The sequence below is a fragment of the Ananas comosus genome, linkage group 2 (genome assembly GCF_001540865.1).
Source record: "Ananas comosus cultivar F153 linkage group 2, ASM154086v1, whole genome shotgun sequence".
Classification (NCBI taxonomy): Eukaryota; Viridiplantae; Streptophyta; class Magnoliopsida; order Poales; family Bromeliaceae; genus Ananas; species Ananas comosus.
The window spans coordinates 730,079-742,319 of record NC_033622.1 but is presented as its reverse complement, the minus strand read 5'-3'; the positions used below and the strand labels follow the sequence as shown (position 1 = coordinate 742,319).

The following is a 12,241-nucleotide window of genomic DNA, read 5'->3' as shown; positions in this document are numbered from 1 at the left end:
TGTGTATCATAATAAATTAATTATCATATATTCTGTATAGTCTCACACAGAAATTTTTTTTTTTCCAACCTTGTTTTGCTTGCACAGTAGTATTCGGTGAGCTTGATGCGAAACTGATTTTTTTATCAAGTAAAACAAAAGAATGATCCTCACTCCCCTGCATGTCTTTCTAAAAAATAATAATAATTGTAATGACAATATTCTAAATATTTCATTGTAAAGACAATATTCTAATAAATATTTCACTTGTAATCATACTACTATCTGAGTACTGCTATAAATCTTTATAATTATATCTTTATAAGTAGGTTATTCATAAACGTACATGAAGGCAAGGATCTGAATCATTTATGCAAGCAATTTACAAAACACTGATATATATATATTTACTTTTAAGTGATCAAAAGCACTTATCTTGCTTTCTCCTGTATGCTTAAAGAGCAATACTATTTATACATCTAACTCTTTGGATGTAAATTTTACTCCTAATATTAGTTCGTTAATTTTATCAATTTTTTCTACTAAAATTGTAAAAAAATATATAATAATTTTAGAAGAAAAGAGTGTAAGATGAAAAAAAATATAATAATTTTAGAAGAAAAGAGTGTAAGATGTACATCTTTTATAAGGCTACACTCTCTCTCTCTCTCTCTCTCTCTCTCTCTCTCAAAGCCAAAGTACTATAAAACCCCAGCCCAACCTACCTTTCTCCTCCTCAAATTAAGAAGCCTCTCTCTCTCTCTCTCTCTCTCTCTCTCTCTCTTTCATTATAATTACTACTCCTGTTGTATACTATTGCAAAAATGTGTGGCGGAGCGATAATCTCCGGTTACGTCCCCGCGGCGCAGTCGCGGGGCCTCACCAACGCCGACTTTATGTGGCCGGGTCTTAAGAAGACGACTCAGAAGGAGGGGAAGAAGCATTACCCGGCCGAAGTCGGCGCCGACTTCGGCTTTGACGCCGACTTCGACTTCGACTTCGATGCCGACTTTGCCGAGTTCGAGGACGAGCCCGGCGAGGTCTCGGAGGACGAGCCATTCTTCGTCGACACTTTCAAAGCCCCATTTTTACGAGGTATCCATGTATTTTTTTTCTTTTTAGATTTTTTCCTTTTTTTTCTTTTTCCCTCGCATTATAGATCATATACATTGAAAAAGGTTGGATTGTTTTTGTTTTTTAGTATATTTTTGGAATTTTTCCCTTTTTTTCCCCTTCCATTGTTATAGATTATTGTAACAGGGCGTAGCTTCTACTGAGTTATCCGCAGTGAGAAAAGATTGGAGTTTTCTGCGTATAAATCCCCCTTTTTCCGAGGTGCCCACATGAAAAAAAAAGGGGGTTTTTAGTGCTATTTCTTAATATATTTTCCATTTTTTGTGGCATTTGTACCATTTTCCCCATATTTTCCTCCTCTTATAGATCATAAAATGGCGTTAGGAAAGATCGGAACACATGCTAACATGAAAAAAAAAAAAAAAAAATCAGATCTTTAGTATCTTTGTTTTTTATTTATATATATCTTTTCCTCTCTCTTTTTTCCTCCTATTATTATACGTCCATAAAAGGGCGTTGCTTCTCCTGAGTTGTACTCCTTTAAAAAATCAAAAGATTGAAACTTTTTTTGTGTGTGAGCTGAAATATTTGTTTTCACTAATGTTTTAGACTTTACTGGTTTAATGGGGAATGGGTTTGTGTTTCTAAAGTTGTGATTCCCTCTAGTTGGGCTTTGTTATGGATTGAGAAGTTGTTACCAATGTCGCAAGAAGAAACAACTCAAAATGCGCAATCGAACATGGTTTGTTTTAGAGATATATTAGCATTCATATGTTGATTTAATGGTGTTGAGAGAAGAGAAAGAAAAAAAAAAAAAAAAAAGGGTTCATTTTTATCCAAAATTTGGCTTTTTTTTCCCCTCTAAAGCTTTTGATTAATTTGTAGCTGTGTTGTTGTTGGATTGTAGATGCACCAGCTGCTCTGAAAGCAGTTGAGTACCATAGGCCTGCTGCTAAATCGGCCAAAAGGAAGCGGAAGAACCAATACAGAGGGATTCGCCGACGCCCGTGGGGTAAGTGGGCTGCTGAAATAAGAGATCCTCGCAAAGGCGTCCGTGTTTGGCTAGGAACATACAACACTCCTGAGGAAGCTGCGAGGGCCTACGATGCAGAAGCGCGTCGGATCCGTGGCAAGAAAGCCAAGGTGAACTTTCCTGATGAGTCACCCTCAAGTGCCCAAAAGTGCTCTCCAAAACCTACTGGCATAAGCTCATCCAACTTGGTTCCGCCAGAGAAGCTTAACCTCAATCCGGCTTTAAATCATCCAAATGACCCAAATAGCTGCTTTTTCTCGACTTTCGACTTCATCGAAGAAAAGGCGCCGATCATTGAGCTATCTGAGAACCCAAGCAGCTTCGCTGCAATAAAACCTGTTTCACCACCATTATCCGATGTTGGAAGTAACTCTTTTGATTCATACTATGACTGGGAGAATGAGGCAGAGAAAATGAAGAGTAGTATTGGCGAGGCTGTGCCTGTCAATGAGGCGAACATATCGGTAAAACTCTTTGAGGATACAAATGCATTTGAATCATACATCAAGCTTCTGCAACTGCCTTATTTTGAGGAGAGCTCAGATGATTCAATCGGCAGCATTCTTAGTAACGATGTGACTCAGGATATAGTGACTGATGCCAATCTTTGGGGCTTCGATGACCTGCGCACTCTCAGCAGTGTTTACTGAAGGATCATGGGTTCTGTCAATTAGCGTTCTGTAAATAAGCGTAAGAAATCTCTTTTTTTAGTTCTTTTTCTGTATTCTTAAAATGGAGCTATATGTCCGTTGGGTGCCATTTGGTGCTTCTATGGAATGCCATACCAGTATTTTAAGTAAGCCTTCTTGGGAAAAATCTGTGAATAGCTTCTCAAGTAGAAGTTTCGAATTAGAGCTGCTACTTTTGAAGCTAGCTCAAAAGCTTATTTTCAGCTTTCGACACAACAAAATTTCTAGACTTCATTCGTCAAACTGTTGATAAGTTTTTTTTCTTTTTTTTCCCCCACTCGTTTTCTTTTCAGGAATGCCGATGGTGAGACGGAGAACAATGGAGGTTAGTATGAGGAATCATGAATCATGTGGAACTTTGATTATGTATCATCTTTTAAGTACTTTGTTTCTGGTTTGTACTCCCTTGGATTGTCCTGGAATTGGTTCCTTTTCTGTTTTGGTTTCTTGTGGACCGATTGAGAAACTGCTTTTGGATGTATGCATCTCTATTATTGCTTTATAAGATGCTTGTGAAAATATTCCTGCAGAGCAATCTTTTTTTAGATCTCTTAGAATTTACGTAGTAGATAGAAAGCGAAGGCGGCCAATTTGGTTCATTGAACAATCTGTGTTTTCCTCTGCTGAAACGTTTCTTTTTTATTCTTAAATATCAGCTATGCGAAAACATTGTCGGAATTGTCTTTTAGGGTGTCATTAGGTTATCTTATGATTTGACAGCACAAATTGATTCGATAAACTTGACATGAAACTTCATGTGTCCAAATTAACCTAACTTGGCCACTGAACATTAGCCGAATAATGACTTGGTTTGCGCGTTTATTATTATTCTATATCTTGATTAGTGGTCAGTGAACTTATGTGGCCTTGTACGGAAATATGATAAGATAATCAAGACTTTGCACTGGGGACCCATCTTTATTTCATTTTCTGGGCCCATTTTGTAGGCAAAGTTAGGCTAAAGTAAATGAAGCATTATAAAAAGTGGTACATCTTTGGTTGTTTGTGATCTTCTTTTTGTTATCCTATCTCCAAATGCAATGAACCTACATTATGAGGATGTTGAGATGAAACTATTCTGGTGTGCTTGTTTAGACTTTTCTGCAACCAACTTGCCCCTGTAACCTTATCTCATTCAGAAGTTGCAGTGCAGGGCTGTATTTATCCTTTTACACTGCAAGTGGCACTTCTTTATTTATTTTGGACTGATAAATATCTTCAATGTCTCTGTTTGGTATCGTTTCTGCTTTTGCTTTCGACTTCCGATGCAGTCAGAATTGAAATGGATTTTTAGTACCCAAATCAGAAGCTTCAATTTTGAGCGCCAGAAAAGATGCAGATGCTTTTTCCGAGAGATTCCATTGAAGTAAAACTAGATGCTACATTAGAGCTTCTTCTTTTGGAACAAATGCATTTTCAACTTCTGCCGTGGCAAAAGCTTGTCAAGTTTTAATCTGTAAATGTCTGCTTTTCTGAATGTTTCTATCCGCTGCAATAAAGAAGCTACTATGCAGGGGGCAATAAAGCACCTGGGTCTTCATAGATGTATTAGTGGACGCAAAAACCCAAATCAAAAACCTAATTTACCCTAAAGTGGCTCAATTCAAACACCCATGTAAAAAAAAAAAGAAGCCAAATCAAAAACTCAAAACGAGCAATTACTCAGAATTATTTATTTGGAGTCATTTAGCTTCATGAACTAGAAGTTCAAGGATCCAACACACACATTGCTACACTTATTCCTCAATTTGGATTAGCATAAACATGATTGAAGAAAACAAAATGAAACTTCTATAGAAAAAGTTAAATAGGAAGCCCCCCTTTTGTACAAACCATTTTAAATAAAATCCAAAACTTTAACAATCGAATATACTTACAACGCTAAGGTAACTGATAACAGTAAAAATTTTGTACCTGCAGAGAGGGGGTAAGGAAAAAAAAAAAACCAAATAAAGTTTGATAGTTTTTGTTAAAACTTGGGATCTTTTTTTAAGAAGGGCAAAAAAGCATACCCTCTTGGATTGAACTGATGAAAATATATAGTAAAAGAGATATAGGTCTATTATAGTAACATTGCCTACTATAATATTATTACAATTATGATTGCATATTATATAATTCTACTCTATATATGATAATAATATAGAGGATCGTAATATACCATGAGATACTAAATATATCGAAACACCTTTGGATCTCCAAATTAGCGTTTACACTTGGAACAGTAATGGCTAGCCGTCGACATTGGAGACGCGCAAGTGTAGCAGAAGCAATATCCACATCTTCAAATCAAAAGGCAAATGAAGGATTAGTGGGCTCTGAAACTCTATAGCAATGCATGATCTGTGAGTTAAATCATGTATTCATGATGTAAAACATTGTAGAACAAACATGAGTGTAGAAACTATGTTTATGCATATTGCTTTGCTGCACTTGATGATCAGGAGAAAAATGTATCAAACATTTATAGACATAGGGTGTTGGCTCAGGTCCAAATAGGATCCATGAATTTACCAAAGTAATGCACACAATCATATTCTCCAACCTTTATTTATTGCTAGACAATTTATTTTCTTTCTATGTGCTTCTTAATTTGTATACCGAGATGACGATTCTAAGGCCTTATTATTTGATCTTGGTCACAGTATCAAAAAAAATTCACAAGAAGAAACTGAACATGGATACTTTTTCATGTGCTACATCAATATACAGTAAAAACGTACAAAACTTATTTGAATTATGAATTATTTTGATTTATACCTAACTTTTCATAAAATTTATTTACTATCTAACCTTTTAATTCGTTTAATTTGAATCAGTCAACAACACTTAGGCTTTAAATTTTGAACGCGTCGGTTATCTTTGCAAATTTAGTTAGTATATATATTTCATATAATTTTTGCAACTATTAAATTAGTAAAATAATTAGCTTAAATTTTGAAATCAAAAGTATCGTTACCGACTCAAATCAAACAAATTGAAAACTTCGATAGTAAAATTATAATTTTGATAGTCGATCAAAATAGTTTATAGATAAAATAAATTTCATACATTTTTACCTTAAAATATCAGTTTGAAAAAAGTGGCAGTCCCTGTATTCATGCTAAAAAAGGATTTCTTAGTTTTGAAGCATTATTATAAGTACAAGAAGTTACCAAGCAATGAATAGCTTTGAGGAAGAATAAAAATAACAGATTATATATGGACTAAGCAATTGACTTGTTGACTATGATTACTACGTAGAATATTAATAGATAAATTTAAAGAGCATTTTTGCTGATTAGTAAAGCCACTACTCCTCCAATGGGAGAAGGTTGAGTGTTCGCTCTTTGGGATGCTTCTCTAGTGTCAGATAAAGGCGAATCTTACAAGATCATCATCGATCTCTATATATTATTAAGAAAAAGAAGAGTATTATTTGTAGACCCAAAAGTGATGAATAAAGCTCACACCCTACTCAGTAAGGATTGAAACAACTTAAAAGGAAAATAAGATTGTGATAAGTTTAGTGCGCTACAATTGAATTTTATTATTGGAAGTGGGGAAAGATGCTAAGTTTCCTCCTAATTTAGTTGACTACCATTGACTCCAAGTTCCTTCCTTAACCCAAAAAAGTCATCAATGCTTCCTCTTGAAGCTAATAATTGATGCTTTAAATAATGTATGTATATATATACAGTTATACACACGTAAGTAAATTCTAAAAATCATTTATCGAATTTCTTATTAAACTACCGAAATTGATGATGTATACATTAATCTAGTTTGACATAATTATCGTGACATACCCTACTTAAAAACTCTCACTCTATTTTATCAAGGAAAAAAATCATTTACGTACTCTACCATTAATTAATTTTCCAAAATCACCGTTAAACATTCTACACTGCATTAAATCTTGGCCAATTACTGATATATATATATATATATATATATATATATTCAATTTCTCTATAAATATAAAACCTTGCAAAAATGCAAAAATATCTGATAAGAATGAAAATATACTACTGAATTAATATACGAAGATGATGTGGCTTAGCTACCTACCTGCAGCTCATGAGAATACACCCGCCGGTCTTCTCGACGAACATCTTGCATTGCGGGCAGCGCTGCCACCGCGCGTCGGCCGCGAGCCGCCTGAGCATCAGGTCCTCCCGCCCCCTCTCGTCCTCCCCCAGACTCCGAAACTCCTCGCACGCCACCCCGCCGTGCCACGGCACCCTGCACTGCGCGCAGAACATCCGGTGGCAGTGCGGGCACTCCGCATCCGTTATCGCACCCGCGTCGCCGCCTTCGCCATCGTCGATCAGCAATACCGAGCAGTCGTTGTACGGGCAGTAGAATTTCTTGTCCCCGACCGCCGCCTCGCAGAGCGCGAGCCCCCAGCGGTCGAAAACCTCGCGCGGGATGATCCGCCGGCACGGCTCCGGCTCCAGAACCCCGTCCCGGCACTCCGGCTCGGGGCAGCGGATATAAATCACGCTCTCCTCCACCTTGGCAGCGACATAGCGGCCGACGCACCCGGCGCAGAAAATGTGCGAGCAATTCTCGACGCCGAACCGCTCGGCGATGGGCCGCGACTCCATGCAGATCCCGCAGTGGAACTCCGTCGCCTCCTCCTCCTCCTCGACCGCGATCGGCAGCGACGCCGATTCTCCGAATTGTAGCTTCTCCTTCCCCTTCTCCCCCGCGGGGCGATGCGCGGCGTCGTATATGGCGTTCACGAGCTTCATGAGCGCTTCGCCGTCGAAGTCGCCGGTGATGGCGACGCGGAAGATTTGATCGGCGCCTCGCAACCGTTCGATCGAGACGGAGTGCGTGCACCCGGTGCCCGAACAGATCCCGCAGAGGGACCTGGACCGGGAGCACGAGGGCTCGCCGTCCTTGTTATTAGTGCTAGTGGGCTGGGTCGACTGCATGATGATTTCCTGGAGCTGGAGATCCTCGGCGTACACACGGTCGTCGTCGGGGACGATCTCGTAGACCGGGTCTTTGGCATCCACGAGGACCCCGTGGTCGTATGCTTCCACGTCGATAGGCTCGGGCGTCTGCGCCATTGGAAACTATATAAGAAGTAGATATTTGAATTACAATTATTTCAAAATTAATTTATAGAGATCGGAACGGGGAAGTCGAAAGGTTTGTTATGCTGCTTTACCTTCTCAGTTTTCTCCATTTTCCCATGCATCATCATTTAGTTATTTCTCAAAATTTAAAAAAATAAAACAAAAAAGGATTAATGGGCCGATGAGTCCATGACCACAGTAAAAGTTTTAAAAAATTATATCCTAAATAATAGTTTTCTCTCTGAGGGGTTGGTTTGGTCCCCCGAAAAGTGTGGTGAATTTTTTCTTTCTTTCTAATTTTTTGCCCTTTTTTTTGTTTTTTTTTTTTTTGCCCATTTGATTGAAGGAAAATAAGAACTTTTGAAAACTTTATTCATATTTCATGAAAACTAGCAGTTTCGTTTTTCTGATTTTTTTAGAAAAGTAAAAATATTAGTTCTCTATATAATATAGAAAAATTATAAAGGCTTATTCTTAAAAAAAACTAAAAGGGCGAAAACTAAAAAATAAGTTTTCATGAAAAAAAAATTTCTTAAAAGTTTTTTCTCACAGTTTTTCGAAGAATCGAAGGAATACTTTTTATCTATTTGGTTACTAGATTTAACTAAAAAAAATAGTAATTTTGCTTTTCCAAATTTCTTATGGTGGATCCAGATAATAGTTTGTTCTGCTTTTTAGAAAGTGGGAAAGTGTGGAAAGATCCATGCACAAAAAGAAAAATAGTGTAAGTCCAGGAAGATTCCTCGAGTACTTTTCTTTTTATTTTTATTGGAAATTCAGTTTTCTTTTTATTTTTAATTTTATTGTAAAACTAGAAGCTAGAATTTTTTTTTTTTTTTTTTGGGAACTCTACTGCCATAGCAAAAGCTTATCAAGTTTTTAATCAGTTACCGACCGTCCCTAGAACAAGTGTCAAAGGGCTTGATGGTTGGTACCCGAGGTCCCAAGTTCGAATCCTAGTTGATTCACATTTCCAGCTAAATTTATTTCTAAATGAAATAAACGAATCGGGTAAACATGCTACCTATCTCTCAAAATAAAAAAAGAAGAGCTGCTATGCAGGGCCAATAAACCATCTGGATCTTCATAGATGTATTAGTGGACGCAAAACCCAAATCAAAAACCTTTTTTACCCTAAAGTGGCTCAATTCAAGCACCCATGTCAAAAAAAAAAAAAAAACCAAATCAAAAACTCAAAACGAGCAATTACTCAGAATTATTTATTTGGAGTCATTTAGCTTCATGAACTAGAAGTTCAAGGATCCAACACACATTGCTACACTCATTCCTCAATTTGGATAGCATAAACATGCATGCTTGAAGAAAACAAAATGAAACTTCTATAGGAAAAGTTAAATAGGAAGCCCCCACTCTGTGCAAACCATCTTAAAAAAAATCCAAAACTTTAACAATCGAATATACTTACAAGGCTAAGGTAACTGATAACATTAAATATTTTGTACTTGCAGAGAGGGGCAAGGGAAAAAAAAATCAAATAAAGTTTGATAGTTTTTGTTAAAACTTTCGACCTTTGGATCTCCAAATTAGCGTTTACACTTGGCACAGTAATGGCTTGTCTTCGACATCGGAGACGCGCAGGCGTAGCAGAAGCAATATCCACATCTTCAAATCAAAAAGCAAATGAAGGATTAGTAGGGCTCTGAAACTCTATAGCAATGCATGATCTGTGAGTTAAATCATGTATTCATGATATGAAATCTTTAATACATTGTAGAACAAACATGAATGTAGACACTATGTTTCTGCATATTGCTTTGCTGCATGCACTTGATCAGGAGAAAATGTATCAAACATTTATAGGCATAAGGGTATTGGCTCAGGTCCAAATAGGATCCATGAATTTACCAAAGTAATGCACACAATCATATTCTCCTACCTTTATTTATTGCTGGACATGCAATTTATTTTCATTCTATGTGCTTCTTAATTTGTGCGCCGAGATGATGATTCTAAGGCCTTATTATTTGATCTTGGTCACAGTATCAAACAAAATTCACAAGAAGAAACTGAACATGGATACTTTTGCATGGGCTAAATCAATATACGGTGTAAAAACGTACAAAACTTACTTAAACTATGAATTATTTTAATTTATACCTCCTAACTTTTCATAAAATTTATTTACTATCTAATCTTTTAATTTATTTGATTTGAATCAGTTATCAGCACTTAGGCTTTAAATTTTAATGCGTCAATTATCTTCACAAATTTAGTTAGTATACTTCACATAATTTTTGGTAACTATTAAATCAGTAAAGTAATTAGCTTAAATTTTGAAATCAAAAATATTATTAACTGATTCAAATTAAATAAATTAAAAAGTTGGATAGTCAATTTAAAATAGCCTGTAGTTCACATAAATTCCACGTTTTCACCTTAAAATATCATCATTTTGAAAAAAGTGGCAGTCCCTGTATTCATACTAAAAATGGATTTCTTAGTTTCGAAGCATTATAAGTACAAGAAGGTACCAAGCAATGAGTAGGAAGAAAGATAAAAATAACAGATTATGGACTAAGCTATTGACTTGTTGACTATGATTACTACGTATAATATTAATAGATAAATTTAAAGAGCATTTTTGCTGATTTGTAAAGCCACTACTCTTCCAATGGGAGAAGGTTGAGTATTTGCACTTTGGGATGCTTCTCTAGTGTTAGGTATATAAAGGCGAATCTTACTTAGATCATCATATCTATATTTTTCAGGGGAAAAAAAAAAAACTATTTATAGATTCAAAAATGATGAATAAATCTTACCCCTTAGTAAGGATTGAAATTTGAAACAACTTAAAAGGAAAATAAGATTGTGATAAGTTTAGTGCACTAAAATTGATTTTTATTATTGGAAGTGGGGAAATTGATGATCTATACATTAATCTAATTTGACATAATTATCATGATATACCCCACTTAAAACTCTCACTCTATTTTATCAAGTTAAAAAACCATTAACTCTACCATTAGCTTTCCAAAATAACCATTAAACATTCTACACCGCATTAAATCTTGGTCAATTACTTGGAAAAAAAAATACTAATGAGTTAATTTAATGATCATTTTACTCACAAATTGACAAAGATGATGTGGTTTAGCTACGTACCTGCAGGTCATGAACATGCACCCGTCGATCCTCTCGACGAACATCTTGCATTGCGGGCAGCGCTGCCACTTCTTGTTGGCCGCGAGCCGCCGGAGCATCAGGTCCTCCTGGCTCCTCTCGTCCTTCCCGAGACTCCGGTACTCCTTGCACGTGACCCCCTCGTGCCACGGCACCCTGCACTGCGCGCAGAAGATCCTGAGGCAGTGCGGGCACTCCGCATCCGTTATCGCGCCCGCGTCGCCGCCTTTGCCATCGCCATCGCCATCGCCGATCAGCAGTCGCGAGCAGTCGTTGTACGGGCAGTAGAATTTCTCCGCCCCGACCGCCGCCTCGCAGAGCGCGAGCCCCCACCGGTCGAAAACCTCGAGCCGGATGATCCCCCGGCACAGCTCCGGCTCCAGAAACCCGTCCCGGCACTCCGGATCGGGGCAGCGGATATAAATCACGTTCTCCTCCACCTTGGCCGCGATGTAGCTGCCGACGCACTCGGCGCAGAAGATGTGCGAGCAATTCTCGACGCCGAACGACTCGGCGATGGGCAGCGACTCCATGCAGATCCCGCAGTCGAACTCCGGCGCCGCCACCTCTTCCTCAACCACGATCGGCCACGACGACGATTCTCCGAATTCTACCTTCTCCTTCCCCTTCCCCTTCTCCCCCGCGAGGCGATGCGCGGCGTCGTATATGGCGTTCACGAGGTTCGTGAGCGCTTCGCTGTCGAAGTCGCCGGTGATGGCGACGCGGAAGGTTTGATCGGCGCCTCGCGACCGTTCGATCGAGACGGAGTGCGTGCACCCGGTGTTCCAACAGATCCCGCAGAGGGACCCGGACCGGGAGCTCGAGGGCTCGCCGTCCTTGTTATTAGTGCTAGTGGGCTGGGTCGACAGCATGATGATCTCCTGGAGCTGGAGATCCTCGGCGAACGCATCGTCGTCGTTGGGGACGATCTCGTAGACCGGGTCTTGGACCCGGTGGTCGTATGCTTCCACGTCGATAGGCTCGGGCCTCTGCGCCATTGGAAACTATATAAGTAGTCTACATTTGAATTACAATCATTTCAAAATTAATTTATAGAGATCGGAACGGGGAAGCCGAAAGGTTTGTTATGCTGCTTTATCCTTTCAGTTGTCTACCCTGCTGTATAAATTTCTGTGGTGATTTCCCATGCATCTATTAGTTATTTCTCAAAAATTTAAAAAATAAAACAAAAAAAAAATAATGGGCCCATGGGCCCAGTAAAAGTTTTTAAAAACATATCACAAATAAGAGTGAGG

At 38.3% G+C, this 12,241-nt stretch overlaps 3 protein-coding genes across 4 annotated transcripts; 1 reads left to right on the top strand and 2 right to left on the bottom strand.

Moving 5' to 3' along the window:
• Positions 682 to 3,320, top strand: LOC109726863 (ethylene-responsive transcription factor 1-like). The gene is made up of 3 exons (XM_020256687.1): positions 682 to 1,074; positions 1,961 to 2,776; positions 3,069 to 3,320. Exons 1-2 carry the CDS (start codon positions 804 to 806, stop codon positions 2,734 to 2,736), a joined length of 1,047 nt encoding a protein of 348 aa, XP_020112276.1. The 5' UTR covers positions 682 to 803; the 3' UTR covers positions 2,737 to 2,776; positions 3,069 to 3,320.
• On the bottom strand, positions 4,951 to 8,303 carry LOC109726845 (probable E3 ubiquitin-protein ligase RNF144A-B). Of its 2 annotated transcripts, none has more exons than XM_020256658.1 (3): positions 7,937 to 8,303; positions 6,826 to 7,841; positions 4,951 to 5,057 (listed from the first exon to the last, which is right to left on the bottom strand). In XM_020256658.1, exons 1-3 carry the CDS (start codon positions 7,970 to 7,972, stop codon positions 4,979 to 4,981), a joined length of 1,131 nt encoding a protein of 376 aa, XP_020112247.1. In that variant the 5' UTR covers positions 7,973 to 8,303; the 3' UTR covers positions 4,951 to 4,978. The 2 variants fall into 2 exon arrangements, with proteins under 2 accessions (XP_020112247.1, XP_020112254.1); XM_020256665.1 differs by having other exon boundaries at positions 6,826 to 7,826.
• LOC109726856 (probable E3 ubiquitin-protein ligase RNF144A-B) lies at positions 8,865 to 12,091 on the bottom strand. The gene is made up of 2 exons (XM_020256677.1): positions 10,968 to 12,091; positions 8,865 to 9,467 (listed from the first exon to the last, which is right to left on the bottom strand). Exons 1-2 carry the CDS (start codon positions 11,981 to 11,983, stop codon positions 9,389 to 9,391), a joined length of 1,095 nt encoding a protein of 364 aa, XP_020112266.1. The 5' UTR covers positions 11,984 to 12,091; the 3' UTR covers positions 8,865 to 9,388.

Bases quoted from the DNA above. Each gene is read 5' to 3' on its own strand.
- LOC109726856 (XM_020256677.1), bottom strand. From the start codon at position 11,983: ATGGCGCAGAGGCCCGAGCCTATCGACGTGGAAGCATACGACCACCGG. The intron at 9,468-10,967 runs GTACGTAGCTAA...TTTGATTTGAAG, and splicing joins TGCATGTTCATGACCTGCAG to ATGTGGATATTGCTTCTGCT.
- LOC109726863 (XM_020256687.1), top strand. From the start codon at position 804: ATGTGTGGCGGAGCGATAATCTCCGGTTACGTCCCCGCGGCGCAGTCG. The intron at 1,075-1,960 runs GTATCCATGTAT...GTTGGATTGTAG, and splicing joins CAAAGCCCCATTTTTACGAG to ATGCACCAGCTGCTCTGAAA.
- LOC109726845 (XM_020256658.1), bottom strand. From the start codon at position 7,972: ATGATGATGCATGGGAAAATGGAGAAAACTGAGAAG. The intron at 7,842-7,936 runs GTAAAGCAGCAT...CTTCTTATATAG, and splicing joins AAATGGAGAAAACTGAGAAG to TTTCCAATGGCGCAGACGCC. The intron at 5,058-6,825 runs GTAGGTAGCTAA...TTTGATTTGAAG, and splicing joins TGTATTCTCATGAGCTGCAG to ATGTGGATATTGCTTCTGCT.